Source organism: Dipteris shenzhenensis, chromosome 31 (assembly GCF_047967505.1).
Source record: "Dipteris shenzhenensis isolate YYH24624 ecotype China chromosome 31, Dip_SZ_1.0, whole genome shotgun sequence".
NCBI lineage: Eukaryota > Viridiplantae > Streptophyta > Polypodiopsida > Gleicheniales > Dipteridaceae > Dipteris > Dipteris shenzhenensis.
Genome location: NC_141626.1, coordinates 17,212,501 through 17,228,301, shown reverse-complemented (window position 1 = coordinate 17,228,301; position 15,801 = coordinate 17,212,501). Strand labels below are relative to the sequence as shown.

The 15,801-nt window shown below is 41.0% G+C and overlaps 1 protein-coding gene across 1 annotated transcript; it reads left to right on the top strand.

Annotated features, from left to right (window-relative positions):
* The first annotated feature begins 10,248 nt into the window (after positions 1–10,248).
* On the top strand, positions 10,249–10,947 carry LOC147881122 (plasmodesmata-located protein 8-like). The gene has a single exon (XM_087402335.1). The coding sequence runs from the start codon at positions 10,249–10,251 to the stop codon at positions 10,945–10,947; it is 699 nt and encodes a 232-aa protein (XP_087258461.1).
* Positions 10,948–15,801: the final 4,854 nt, after the last annotated feature.

Genomic DNA, 15,801 nt, shown 5'->3' with positions numbered 1-15,801 from the left:
TTGCACACGCCTCAACCTATGTGGAATTGACTTACATTCAAAGTGGCATGTCCATCCAATAAGTACTTGATCAGATAACATACCTAGCAGTGTGTTTTTTTCCGGATGTGCATGACACTAAGGCAAAAATGGTATATTTAATGCTCGATCGACCATGCAAAGCATATTCGATGGACACAATACTTCGCATGTGCCTTAAAAATAGTGTTATTGAGTTGCATGCAAAGTGGTACTCCCATCTGATAAGCACTTGGTCGGTTAACACACCTAAAAGCATCTTTTTTAAGGATTGTGCATGACACTGAAGCACAAATGGCGTTTAATGCATGATATACCATGCAAAACATATCCGATGGGCACAATATTTTGCACATGCCTCAAACTAGGTGTTATTGAGTTGCATGCAAAGTGGCATGTCCATCCGATAAGTACTTGATCGGATAACACACCTAGGAGCGTGTTATTTTACAGATGTGCTTGACACTAAGGCAAAAACAATATTTAATGCTCAATCGACCATGCAATGCATACCCAAAGGGCACAATACCTTACCTGCACCTCAACCTAGCTGGTATTGACTTGTTTACAAAGAGGCACACCCATCTGATAAGTACTTGGTCGGATAGTTAACACACCTAAGAGCGTGTTTTTTTACAAATGTGCATAACACTAGAGGAAAAATAGTGTATAATGCGTGATCGACCATGGAAAGCATATCCCATGGGAAAAATACTTTGCACACACCTCAAACTAGTTGAAATTGACTTGTGTGCAAAGTGGAGCCCCCATCCGATAAGTACGTTTGAATAACACCCCTAGGACCGTGTTTTTTAATGGTTGTGCATCACACTAAGGCAAAAATGGTGTTTTATGCTTGATCGACAATGCAAAGCATATTCGATGGGCACAAAATTTTGCACACACCTTAAACTAGGTGGAATTGGCTTACATACAAATTGGCGCATCCATCCCATAGGTACTTGTTCAAATAACACATCTAGGACTGTGTTTTTTTACGGTTGTGCATGACACGAAGGCAAAAACTGTGTATAATGCATGATTGCCTATGCAAAGCATATCCAATGGGCACAATGAAATGCATATTCCTCAAAATATGTGGTGTTGAGTTTCATGCAGAGTGACACACCCATACCATAAGAACTTCTTCGGATAACACACCTAAGAGCGCGTTTTTTGACTGTAGTGCATATCACAAGGACAAAAATGGTGTATAATGCATGATTAATAATGCAAATCATATTATATGGGCACAATACTTTGCACACACCTTAACCTAGGTGGTATTGAATTGTGTGCAAAGAGGTGTCCCCATCCGATAAGAACTTGTTCGAATAACACACCTAGGACCATGTTTTTTGACAGTTGTGCATGACACTAAGGCAAAAATAGCATTTAATGCTCCCTCGACCATGAAAAGCATATTCGATGGGTACAATACTTTGTATTCACCTCAAGAGAGGTAATATTTAGTTGCATGCAAAGTGGTACACCCATTGGATAAGCACTTGGTTGGAAAACACACCTAAAAGCGTGTTTTTTAATGGTTGTGCATGACACTGAGGCACAAACGGTATTTAATGCATGATATACCATGCAAAGCATATCCGATGGGCACAATACTTTGCACGTGCCTCAACCTAGGTGTTATTGAGTTACATGCAAAGTGGCTTTTATGTAGCAAAAGAGTAGTAGTTGCTTTTGCTACAATCCATGATAGTGATCCCAATTCAGTTTGCCACTTTCGAAGACTTGGCGAAGATAAGGTGGCAGTTACTGTATCAAAGATTCTTAGCACACATGTTGAGCTAAAGTATAAATGTGGAGATATGGAAACACTTGGAGATGTTATGCCCTACAATACATCCAACAAATAATTTATAGCATGGGATAGAGATGAGACTTATGCAACAGACATTATCAAGAATACAAAGTGTACCACCTTGGATTTTACTGTAGGGGACATTTTACAAATGAGATCATTTGCAAATAAGAATGTAGCAGAAGGTGAAGTATTGGGATTTGAACAAGTGAAGCAATGGTCATTTGCACAGATGAGGATTCTAAAAGTGAGTGATGATGGTATGGTTGATAACATAACATCCTTATGTGATCCCTACTATGAGGTAGGCAAGAATATGAGATGGAGCATGCAATTTTTAAACATGAGAAAGAGGCACGTGGTTTTCAATGATAAAGACAAGGTATACTACAATATTAAAGGACCTAAAAAGCGTGCCCATGTGCCAAGCTCTATCACTTCAAACATGAATGATTTCAATGTACTCAATTATAGAAGTGACACCTTATCTGGAGTGGATGAGTTCATTGGTTCCGAGAAACAAAAAGATTTTAGAAGCGAAGCTTTATTTGAGATGGATGAATTCTTGCACAGTGAGAAGGGCCAATGAGCAATGTTCTCTCAGGAGTGGAAGAGTTTCAAGGTTCTCAGTACTCTCGTAGAATATTGAATTCATTGAATGGCCCTAAGAGTATGTTAAAAATGAGGATGAGATCAACAGAGGATTATTCATCAGTATTTAACTTTGATTGTGATATGGCCAAGGATGCAACTACCAATCATGGATGCTTGGTTACAAACAAACGTGAGGAGAAGAAGTGCATAAATACAGATAACAACGTGCATGAGGAACGAAAACGATCATACAAATGCATGAAGAGAAAGCAAATCCAGGCAGATCCACAAAAGCAACCAAAGAGGAAGAGAGTAATGAAAGAGGAGAACATGTTAAATGCATTGGGATATCTATGTTACAAGCGAAGATGTATGCACTTCATTGATCTTGCAAACATCAAGGAATGTAGAGGACACATGTGGGCAAAGAAGAGGAAGTGAAAGAAATGAATACCTTCTCACAAGTCTCTCTTGCTTTCTTCAGAATGGCAATAAAAGGCTAAGTTCAAGACAAAAGGTAAAACCTCTCGTAAATGGAAAAAAATATTACTAGATTATCCCATGGTACATATTGGGATTTAGTCACCAAGGCAAAGGGCGGAAAAAAATTTAGCATTCATGGTAATATCTAGGAAGGTCAAATCAAGAATCTCAAGTATTAGGGCAGCAGCAATTCTGTAAGACTTCATACATGAAAATGCTTTACCTCAGCCCCATATATCTACCAAACTCCCTAACAGTGACACGATCACTGAAATGCACCTTCCAATGGCTTGACAAAGCTTGAAGTATTTGACTCTATTGCAGAAAAGCAAAGGCAAAGAGGGGATGCCGTGGCTTCTTCTCATACTTTGTATACTCTTTGGAAGAAGAACTTTGGATATGTTAAAATCCCAAAGAGGCAAAAAATATCAAAGTGCAATGTTTGTGATGATTTAAAGGGAGCAATTGAGAGTGCAACATGTCCAAATCAAAGGGAATTATACAAAAAAAAACCAAAAATCTCATCATGACCTTATTCGACATTCCAGGCCAAAATATAAGCTATTTCACATCCCGATGACTACATGTGCCTTATTGTAGATCACTACAAGGTATAGGCCCTTTTTTGATGGAAATACCAACCTTTTTTACACTAAAAAGTTTTTTTTTTAACGGGCTTAAAGGTCGGTATTTACGTCGCTATAAGCGTTAAAAAATAACGATCGCTATATAAGCGTCGCTATATAGTGACACTGGTAAACATCGCTATATAGTGACACTAGTAAACATCGTTATATAGTGACAATTAACAGAAGCTTAAAAAAAACATTAGTGGGGCTAAACAGGGCCACAACAAGCCCTGTTTTGCCCCACTAATGTTTTTTATTTAGTAATTACAAAAGAATGTTTTTTGTTACAAAATTTCCCTTGTGGAAAGGATGATACAAAATCGCTCAAATGAACCGAGCGACAGAAGCATATACATGTCGAAGATATACAACATTGTTTCTTACAAAATTACCCTTTCGAAAAGGGTGATACAAAATCGCTCAAACAAGCCGATATACAAAAGCATATACATGGCAAAGTATATGCAAACTACTACTAATATTACTACTACTACTACTACTATTGCTCATTCGAATCGTTGTCCTCGTCCTCATCATGCTGGCCTGATCCTTGGCCCTCGTGAGTTGCGCCTGATCCCTGGCCCTTGTGAGCTGCGCCTAATCCCTGGCCCTCGTCGAAGCTATGTAAGCCTAATCCCTCATCATCACTGCTCACCTCTGCTGATGGAATGTTCGAGCTTTGATTCTAAGAGTGAAACCATATTAATTGGAAATTAGATTGGAACTTAAAGAATAAAACATTTTAAAAATTGAAATTACAAGTAGGAGTAGACTTATACCGTGCGAGTAGCCACCTCAACCCAATCAACCGTCGCTCCCAGTGCCTCCTGCTTAATAAACCACGGCTTTGTTCCTACACAAAATGCACGTCTCGTCTCTGTGTCTACTATAGGAAGGCGACCCATCACAGCTTGCTATGGGCCCAATTTACGAGAGTTAGATAAAGTGCATGCAATATGTAGTAAAACAAATAGAATAATACATTAAATGAGAAGAAGTAGACTTACCACAGTTGCCTTGAATGCCAACCATCCGCCTGCACCAAAGTCCGAAGTACCTACAGAGTCCAACCATCTCCTCGCAACCCTCCTCTAACCCTCGAATAGTTCAGGATGGTCCGTGTACTTCTTCTTGAAAAGCTTCCAATCAGCTTTGTCTACTCAGCTGGGTTTAGCCTTCCCCTTTGCGATGGAAGTATGCAAGGTTGACCTACGATGCTTCAAGAGGACCCCATGTGCTCTTTCATATAATCCAAATTGAACTCCCAATTTGGAGGGTTAGGATATTGTCTTTTCAATTCATTAATGACTATGTGCTTCTTTTCCTCATCTTGGTACTGCCTATCAGTAGCTATGCTGCTCCTGAAGTGGTGGCTCATCAATCGTCTCATGGTGGCCATCACTGCTAAGCCCTTTTTATTTTCTATTATCTCTCCAACAACCATGATTTCATAGGATAGGTCCTCAACCAGGTAAGGAGGACTCATGGTAGTGGTAGAGTCAGAACGAGTGGTGTTACTGCAAGTGCTTACGGAGCGAGGAGTAGCAGTGGGAGTAGGAGAGGGCAAGTGACCTGACTGGTATTGGGTCTCAGGACCAAGTGGAGACTTGAAGGGATGTGAGTGTGCTGACTCATCTACATCTCCCGAGTCAGCACAACATAAGCGACCCCTCCTACTCTTCTTTCCCTTATGATGGGCATGCCCAGGTGATGACCCCTCGGTCGAAGGGGCCAGAGGGGACGGCTGGATAGTAGGTCTTGCCATCTGTGTAGGAGAAGGATTTGCTAAGGTCCTTTGGGATAGCAGAGAGAAGAATCTCGCTACCTCCACATCGGTCATCTGTGCGATAAACTCGTCGGGACTCCCGACAAAGCCATGGGATGAGCAAAGGAGTTCCCCGAGGGGTTGTCACAGTGCTACATCTAAGAGGAGTCGAGCCAGGGGTAGTCACAAGGGTAGGCCCCTGAGGTGTCGCCTGAGTGGAATCAAAGTCCTCTAGAGAATAGAGATCATGGTCTCCTCCTATGAGGGTTTTTGTACTCGTCGGACGTGCGATGTGATCCCATGTCTAATTTGGGGAGATTGGACAAACGTAGACACAAACACAAAAACAAAAAACAAGAGCGGATAAGAAGCGGAAAGCATATGAGGGAAAGCATATGCATAAGAGAAGGAGAAGCATAAGAGAAGCATAAGAGAAGCAAAAGAGAAGGAGAAGCATACGAGAAGAAGAGGGGAAAAGAAGAGAAATAAAAGGGGAAAATAGATTGAAAGAGGGGAAAAGAACCAAATATGCATAAGAGAAAAAAGAGAGAAAGCATATGCATAAGAGAAAAAGAGAGAAAGCATATGCTTATGCTTATGCATAAGCATATTATGAGCATATGCTCATAAGCATAAGCATAAGCATAATCATAAGCATAGGCATATGCTTATGAAAAGAAGAGAAAAAGAGAGGGAAAAAGAAGAGAAGGAAAGGAGAAGGAGAAGGAGAAGGAGGAGGAGACATATGCTCATGCATTTAAGCATAAGCATAAGAGAAGAAAAAACATATGCATAAGAGAAAAAGAGAGAAAGCATATGTGTGAAAGAGGGGAAAAGAGATTGAAAGAGGGGAAAAAGAGATTGAAAGAGGGGAAAAAGAGGAGGGGAAAAGAAGAGAAGGAAGAGGGAAAAAGAGATTGAAAGAGGGGAAACAGAGGAGGGGAAAAGAAGAGAAGGAAGAGGGGAAAAAGAAGAGGGGAAAAGAGCATAAGCATAAGAGAAGGAAGAGGGGAAAAGAGATTGAAAGAGGGGAAAAAGAGATTGAAAGAGGGGAAAAGAGATTGAAAGAGGGGAAAAGAGCATAAGCATAAGAGAAGGAAGAGGGGAAAAGAGACTGAAAGAGGGGAAAAAGAAGAGAAGGAAGAGGGGAAAAGAGATCAAAAGAGGGGAAAAAGAAGAGAGGAAAAGAGCATAAGCATAAGAGAAGGAAGAGGGAAAAAGAATGGCACGAATTCAGGTTCTTTAAGAGCAACAATTTTGTAAACATATGTTCAATCTCTATCATTTTATACAAAGACTCCAGCCGAGAGCAACGTCTCTCAATGTAAACATATAATGATAGCTATAATTGCTATTATAATTCTTTGGTTCAATACAAAACTTGGGTCTTATGGCATCATGTCTTTTTCCTATTTATTGAAAGTCTTAAATTTGTGCATATTGCGAGTGACAATGTTATTTACATGAAATATTTAAGTCTCCTTTCATGGATTTATAAATTTATCATGTTAAGGAAAAATATTAAAAATAATTAAATTAACAAATAACTAAGGAATAGCTAGAATTTCTAAAATAGGATTATTTCAAATTCTTGCATGTTAGTTATTACGCCAAAAACTAGCGCGATGGTCTCTCCAAGCCAACCTATGATTTGCATGGGCTGCGGGCAAAGATGCGGCAAAAGGCTGCACGATAACAGGTGGTCAGGCCAAAGACTGTGTTGCGACTGTGTTCAGAATGATAGATTGCATCTAATTATTATGCCAAGAACCAACTCGGTGGTCTCTCCAAGCCCAGCATTCAATTTTAATAATTTGCATGGGTGCGGTGCCCAGTGACAGGTGGTAAAGCTATGGCAAAAGGCTATGTGATGATAAGTGATTAGGCAGCATAGCCAGAGATTTTGCTACCCAAAGCAGTCATGCAGAGATGTTTTGTGTCAAGCTATGTAGTGTTCAGAACAAATAGATTGTGTCTCATTATTAAGCCAGTGCACCTCCATGATGTCAGGAAAATTTTCGGCGAGAGCATGGGTCCATGCAAAATTGAAATATTCACCCAAGAGCGCATCGCATTACGGCCCCAAAATGGCCCCGAAAATAGTTCCACGATTGGCTACATGCAAGCAAACGTTCACCCTGGCAACCTTGTCATATGTACCCCATTCAAAGGTGGTATTCGAATTTCATTGCTTTTGCATCCAATGACCATTGAAACAACTTGTAGCTCCTTGATGAATGCGAACAGATTGATCATTCTAGTTAATCAAACCCAAGAGTGTTATTAAATGAGAAAAATCCTCTTGACTCCCTTAATTCGATTCTGCTTCACACACGATATTGATGATAATAAGACCCAAAAGAATATCACGAGGCAACTTATTTGCAATATCCATACATTGAAGTGTGCCCTCACTGCAAAGACTACCCATGGAATGTTTTTATCAATTGGTCCTGCAATTCTAGTGTGTCACAGGTTACATGAAGTTATCATATCTATAACTAAAACTGGTAAGGATGCAAGCTTCTTAATCTGACCATCTATAAATTTTGTTATATTCTTCATCTGTAATTCTACAAGCAGATACGATAGAAGCCCAATTCTACTTCTTATCTCTAGCAAGTGTACTATAACATTTGGTAAGTGCTCCTTTGAGAAGATGGTCTACTTTCATCTTCTTTGTGATGTCTTACGACCATGCTCACCATTGAGGCGTTCTTGCTCAAGGTGAGACGGCGGCACTCTAGATTTACAACAAACACCTCGAACACTTCCATGTCTATCAAATATTCTTCCTTCTTTGACTTCCTAAGGACCACATTATGGTTCATGATCTTATCTTGGAGTTCTCAAACGTTGTATTTAGATAGCCCCTCCAAGTAATGAAACAAAGTTTCACAAATGGGAGCTATGTGTAGTGCTTGTTCTACCCTTGAAAAATCCTCTCCCTCTTTGATTGCATCCTTTTCTTTTTGGTCTTCTTTCAGTGTCTCAATCTTCAATATGTTAGGGAGTTGGCTAGCTATGTACATCTTTCCTATTTTTATCCACTTTTAAAATATGTATGTGGAAGATGTGATCATATGGATGTCGTGTTTGAATGTGCTCTTGTCAAGGGCGAGTTTCATCATTTCAATGAATTTCTGTCATCATTGCATCAAAATTTTAAGATTTTTCATTGAACGTGGCTTAGTACTAAAGCTAGCTACCATCCTTGTAACCTCAAATTTATCCAATGTTGCTCTCAGCATTACCTGTTTGCCTCTCTTTGTCTTTATCTAAGCAGCAATACATGGATTTGCTTTACTATCCGCACCCTGTTGCATATCAAGCACCTTGCCAAGAGTGTGCCATACCTTTCAAGTTTCCTATGCCTCCTTTAATAAACATGGTAACCTCTCCAGACATTTATCCTCCATTTATCATAATCAATTGCATAAGTGTCCACATACCATTCAGCTGTATACATCAAAGACTTTCAAAACCTCTACCTCCTTTGATGTCCCAACATTCTTATTTGAAACTGAACCATCTCGTTTCTCATTGGTTGGATTTGCTTTCTCATTTGTTTGATTTGTTGTCTAATTTGTTAAATTCTCTTTCTTTTTTGATGGATTTGGTGTCTCGTTTGTCGGTTTTTCATCCTGTTTTGAGTATCCATTGTATTTCTCTACATGGACACATTGTTAGTATTACTATCAAGTGATTGAGTGAGAGAATCACTTTGCTTTAAAATGCCCTATATACTATGTTATTGTGAGATTTGAGGTCACTATCATTGTCTCTTTAGGGATGGTTTCAGATACCTATCTAGTTTCTTATCCCACCCAGATCAAAGATGTCTCGCTACTTTCATCCATGGGGTTGTCCAACATTGGGTGACTTTGCTTAGGACACAGATGCAAGATCAAACTGTACATCCAAACTCAACTGAGAGCATGATCAGTGAGCTTTTCCAACAAGATAGCACGAACCACTCCTGCTCAAGGAGACAGCGGATATAAGGACTACATCGAGAGACAAGGTAGACTTGCCAACTGGCTAAGGCACAAATCCGGCTAGGGTTCATGTTGACCGGATCAAAGGCATGGCCGATGGGAGTGACATTGGCACTTTTTCAATGTAATTTTGGAGCTATATATAGTTGCCCTAACTCAACCTAGCTCTCAACTATATATACCTATGAACTATCAGTACTCCTTTGGGAGCAACTTGTGTCTTGTGGCTCTCTCTCTCCCTTCGTTCAACATGGTCTCAGAGCCTCTTGTTGGCTACCCTATAATCAAAATCATCCATCTTCGTGGAGGATTTATGCCCGTATCTTGACAGAATCCTTATTGTCCTATCGAGATTGAGGTTTAATTGATCGCATCTCCGTCTTTAATCTTTACATTAAGGAGTACCACAAGGTATGCAATATGATCATTCCACTTTGTTTTCACTTATTATGCAATCTATTTTTATATATAATAGAGGGTCATGCAAGGAGAACCACATTAAGCGACATCCCATCATTGAGCGACTAGGAAAAGTGGCCATTGTCAACGATATTGACGAAGACAAGGTCGGGAGTTCTAAATCCTCTTAAGGAATTCACTTTGAAAACTAAAACCTAGCCTTTCTTAAAAGGTAAAAATTACACACCATTAAGGGTGCGGTTTGCTTTTTCAATAGCATATGATCAACAAGATAAATAGCTGTTTAATATAATAGCTGTTCACATCATATGATGCCGGAGAGTTCTAACGAGAATAGATTTCGTACAACGCGCACAGTCGATTGCAACTGAGCACATGCCGACTATCCACCCGTTGAGAGTTTGTGGCGCACTATCCCATCCACCAGTCCACTTGATTAATGCTCAACAAATGAGATATATCAACCCTTCAATCGTTACCCTCGTAGAGCATATGTGATCAGATTTTCTACCAGATACGATGGCAAGAAGAAGTGATGTTGCCGCCATGCTTATGCTTGTAGTTCTCTTGCTTGTGGCCGCTGTAGCATTCGATCCTCTTGCCCAAGTTTACATTATCTGCAACAGAGGCAAGTTCTCGGATAACAGCTCTTACAGTCAAGATTTGAGTACCGCACTTGGAGCGCTCGATGATCTTTCTTCGTTCACGATTTTCGGCACCGCCACGGAGGACGATTTCTATGCCATGTATCAATGTCGAGGTGATATCTCCGTCAATGGATCTGCTTGTTCTGGATGCGTTTCCAGCGCTGAGACATCCGCTAAGAAGAATTGCCCGAACGCTATCGGTTTAAAAATACAGCTAGATGGTTGCTATCTCCGGTACGAGAAGTACCCGTTTTTCACGCCTGATTTGACCCCCGTTGTTATGCTCTGTAGCACCACTAAGAACACGGACTATGCTTTTCAACTAAGGGTGGACTCTTTGCTTAAAACAGTGACGGCTGCGGCGGCCGCTAACGGTGGGTATGCATCAGCGAACGCTCAGGGTCTCTTTGCGGTTGCCCAATGCCTAGGATATCTGTCGAAGTCCGAATGTGCAAGCTGCCTGGCAAAATATGGCAGTGCCTGGAAGAGTTGTGCTTATACTGTGGGTGCCCAGCTGCATACCGTTTCTTGTTACTATCGCTTCGAGACGTACGCTTTCTATAATGCATAATTAATCTTGTACTCTCTTATCTATTATATATTATTAATCTACTATCTAGTATGTCATAGTGGCTCTACATGTTAATTTTTTTAACTCTCAATCTACAACTCGGATCAGAGCACTACCAAAGTCAGCATTTTTTTTTAATGCCTATAAAAATCACTTGCTTAAGCTCTCAAGCTAATAATACAGTGATGTAACAGAGTACAACATTATACGTCGCTTATAGGATTAAGAATTGGACAAAATGGTCTTAGTGTTGGCAAGTAAAAATCAATCTACAATTTCATTAATTATGTGTTCATTAAGCTATGGCTAATCAGCATATAAAATTTGTAACTCAATTAATTAAGTAGCGTGGGTTAACGGGCCTCCAATATTGTGTTAAAGTGATGCACACCCATTTTAGGGCACGCTCTATAACTTCTTCTTTTTTGTTGAAAACCAAAACGAATTGAAAATTTGGAATCCAAACTAATGGGACTACTGCATGGTGGTCTTAAAACATTGATAATTGTTAATATTTGTATCTAGATTCACCCTAAAATGGAAGAAGTTAAAAATGTGCAATTTGTGCATGTGCAAAGATCTTTTAATAAATCCAACACTATTTACGATTTTGAATTGTTTCTTTTTCCATGCATCTGCCTGCTATATGGCTCATAAGCATGCCAAAGGTCATTGTATTTCATAATACATGGCATCAAACCCAATAGCGTGCCCTTTGTGCTATTTGTGTTTTTACTCGGGGGATTCACCTCCAAAAAATTTAGTGTACCACGTGCATTCAAAACGAGGGATATCTTAATCCCACTTTTGGAAAAAATTTAATAGGATTACAATAACAAGAGGGATTTTTTAATTTAAATTTAGAAAAACATCAGTTAGTTCATAACTAAAGAGGGGTGGTTTATTGGGGGGAAAATCTTAGTTGAGTGGTTTTTTAAATGCCCCTTGAACTCATGTGATGCCTAGGATTTCCCAGTAGTGCAGCCGTAGTGATAGCATGCTTCACCGCCACCATCTCTCTGAACACTCAACATAGCCTAGAAAATCATGCATCGTCAACATCAAAACTGCCTTGCAGTTGAATTCTCATGACGAAGGAGGCTCATGTCATGCACCTCGATACCTCTCCAAAGCATCTCCAGCTCATCATCAATCAAAGGCTCCAAATAAACATCTGTATTTTTGACTTTATGTTTCCTGGATAAAGGTATGAAGAGCTTCTTGTCTTTGTTCAAAGCTTCCTCCCCTTCTTTTCTTGTGGCTTCCTTCTTCACCCTCTTCTCTTGTATGCTTGGGGATGAGTGTGTATGCTTGGAGATGAGTGTGTGCCTAGAGATGAGTGTGTATGCTTGGAGATGAGTGTATTGAAAGCAAAGCAAGCGTGGTGGAGTGAGAAAATGAGTGAATTGTAGGTTTAAAAATCGGTCCACGTGTCTAAAAGCACGTCTAACAGTGCATCTACACCGTGTTTTAGATGCACCTATAGACGTGTTTCATAGTATAGACATGCTTTTAGATGTGCTACAAAGTTTTCTCATTAAATTTGCAAGCACAAACACATTTTTGGGGTTGTTTATCTGTAGGATGTCTTCATCTTCAACAACTACCTCTGGTGAGGATGAATCCCTCCATATCCACCATCAAGAAATGTGGTTGGAGCAAAGAATCAAATGTATGTGTGGTTGATGTTGAGGAAACATGTATCGTGCACGTAGAATTACATTCAGTCACATTTCAAAGTATGGAGAATGGGATGTGACCATATCCATGGTAAGTGTTAAAGCATTGAGGTTGATTGAGATACCTATGGGTTTTCAAGTGTTTGATATATGATCCTTTTCTAATTTGATACAGTATGCAGTGCACACCCGCATATGTTGCCCTATGCTCGTCGTCGTAAAGAGGCGAAGTATCAGCGACGATATGAGGTGGGATCTTTAGGAGGGACCATTATGGATGCATGGAGTGATGGTAATAGTAGCCCTCCACCGAGGCCATTGAGGAGGAGGTGTTCGATGATATGGTGCAAGATTTATTTGCCCATATGATAGCATGGAGCAAGATGATCTTTTTACTGCAGCATCGACACTAGTATTTGAGGGGTGCACATTCTCTATTCTATGTGCCTTCCTTGAGTTACTAAACTTGAAGACCATTTATGGATGGAGCAATGCAAGTTTAAATGCGTTACTTAAGTAAGCTTTAATTTCTATTTTGCAAACATGGTGAATTATGCTAATGGGTCAATTACTAGAATACTTTTTCTCATTTATGGTCTTCACATGCAAGCTATTGTCTAAAATGCTTCCAAGGGAGAATAAATTACCGACCTCAAGAGATATGGCGAGGCAACATGCAACCTCTCTTGGAGGGTTGGATTACAAGCACATCCATACATGCGTCAATGATTGTATTCTGTTTCGTGGACCACATAAGGAGGCAAGAGAGTGCTCTACTTGTGGCGAGGCAAGATATAGAGTAGGATCTCAAAACTTTGGATGTGCCTCATAAGGTTCTATGACATTTTCCCATAATCCCTCGCATCCAACATATGTTCAAGTGCAAATCCATTGCAGAGCTCATGTCATGGCATTTCTCCCATCGATCAACCGATGGCAAGTGGAGATCTCCCGTAGACACTGCTGCGTGGAAGCATATTGAAGACACATGGCCAAGCTTCAAGGAAGAACCTAGGAACTTGAGACTTGGATTGGGTATGGACGGTGTGAACCCATTTGATCTCAAAAGCACCTCTTACAGTGTATGGCCAGTGATTGCATACAAAACTTCCCTCCTCGTAAGGAGAATTAGCATTAAGATGCTAACGGAGCGTGTAGCCTAGAGAATGTATAGCAGCGGCCGGTGCATAAAAGCATTGAGGTTGGATGACTCCTATAAGTTGTCTTCTAGTCTTTGCTCACCTCACAAGCTAGTTGGTATCTGTTCTGGAGGTTCCACTCTAGAGGTTCACTAATCAGTGCCATTGTGTCAATGGTAAGATGCAGCTTGTCATGGCTTGCAAGAGAAGTAGATAGAGGCTACACCATATGAAAGATAAAAAGCTTCGTCAAGGCACAAGAAACAAATTGTAGGTTGAGGAAAGCAATGGCACGATATCAAAAAGGCAACAAAAGACACTTTTGGAACATTTGTAGAGGGAGATATAACAAGAAGAAAGAATACTTCTTGTAGAGCAGTAGTAGAAAGCAGTTGCAACTGCACACCATTGGGGTCTGAGACCTTGTGGAAGACTTACAGGACGACGATGGCGCAGTGAAGCAGAACCTGTCAAAGATGTCATTTGCATGCAGGCACCATTAGCTGTGAGCTCGCTTGGAGGCTTTGCGTGGAGAAGTTGTTGCTGGAAGTAGCTAGAGCTTAGAGGTGGTTGCGCAGTAGCTGTATGGAGGGGGCGTATCGGCCGTTTAAGGAGCTGCTTTTCATTGGTTGGAGTGCTGGGCTATAGAAGCGTCCGCGTGCTCGTTGTGGGCATTGTTGGAGTTGGGCGAAGGCATATCTGATCTGCTTACCAATTGCTAATGATGCTTCTATCTGGATAGACTAGATTGGGTTGTTTGGAGTCGCCTTGTTTGCTGACCACCATTGGAGGCTCTATTGAGGTTATAGAAGCCTATGGAGGGCATATAGGTTGAGACTCTATGGAGGTATGCTAGCTAGAGGAACAGGGCTATCGAAGGAGCTATCGGTTTGGAGCTTGCAGTGCGGATGCATGGTCACCTTGCTTTCGGTGTTGCATGGCCCCGTGAGGTGCTTGTCATCCTGCATTATGTGCTATATAGGCCGGTAGACACTCAGTTGGAGGTCGCTGGTGTGTAGAAGAACCGTTGAAGACTTGAATTGCATGTTGGTTGTGTCATAGCCCATCCGCTAGCCGTTGAAGCCGTGGAGGCAACTATGGAGTCGTCTTGGAGGTGCCTTGAGGAATCATCTTAAAGAAAGTCGTCAGTGTAGCATGTAGGAGCCCGATTGTAGCTGTGGTTTGAATCGACCAAGGTTTTGCGAAGTATGGAGGTGGACCTCAAGTTGTGAAAACCGTTTGCAAGGGCACAAACAATCGGGTCATCGTTGGTGTGCCGCCCCTGAGTTCACCAGCTATAGCGTCATGTCTTTGGTCTACTGTGGCATAGCTACACCTCTCTATGGAGGAGAGCCAATCATTTGTAGATGGTAGGAGCCATTGAGGGTCACTGGAGTTTGAGTTGCCTGGGCGGGCTGCTTTCTCATGTAGTTGAGGATGGAGCCGCTTTTCATTGCCTTAGTTGGAGATGCATGCAGGGAGAAGGTGCTAAGAGCTACGAACTAGAGTGTAGAAGAGGACGCTGGAGCTATAGGGTCATTGATGAGGCCTTTGCTCTAAGCTTTCTCCATCTTTGGCCAACTGAGTCAAACCACCTATGTTGGATCTAAATAGTCACTTGAAGAATGGCCAAAAGAAACCCTTGAAGAGCTCTATCTCGGGTACCAAAAGAAGAGCTAATAACTCTTTCAGAGAAAGAGTTGAATCTCTCTTCCCTCACAAAAAAATAAGCCTTCCACAAGGCTCATCCTCCCTCGTCCTTGGAATCTTCCTCAGTTGGAATTATTTCCTCTTTGTTGATGCTGATGTTGTTGAGGATGATGTCGATGCTGATTTTGACTTTGATGATGATTTTGTTACCGATGATGACCACTTCGCTAAAATGATCTACCTCTGCCTCTGCCTCTGCCTCTGCCTCTGCTTCTTGTTGAGAGTTCACGCTCAACATCATGTGATCATGTGTGCATAGCACCATCACGTGATCATATGTGCATAGCACTAACCTTATAGAGTGCTATAAAGAAAAGGGTTAGATC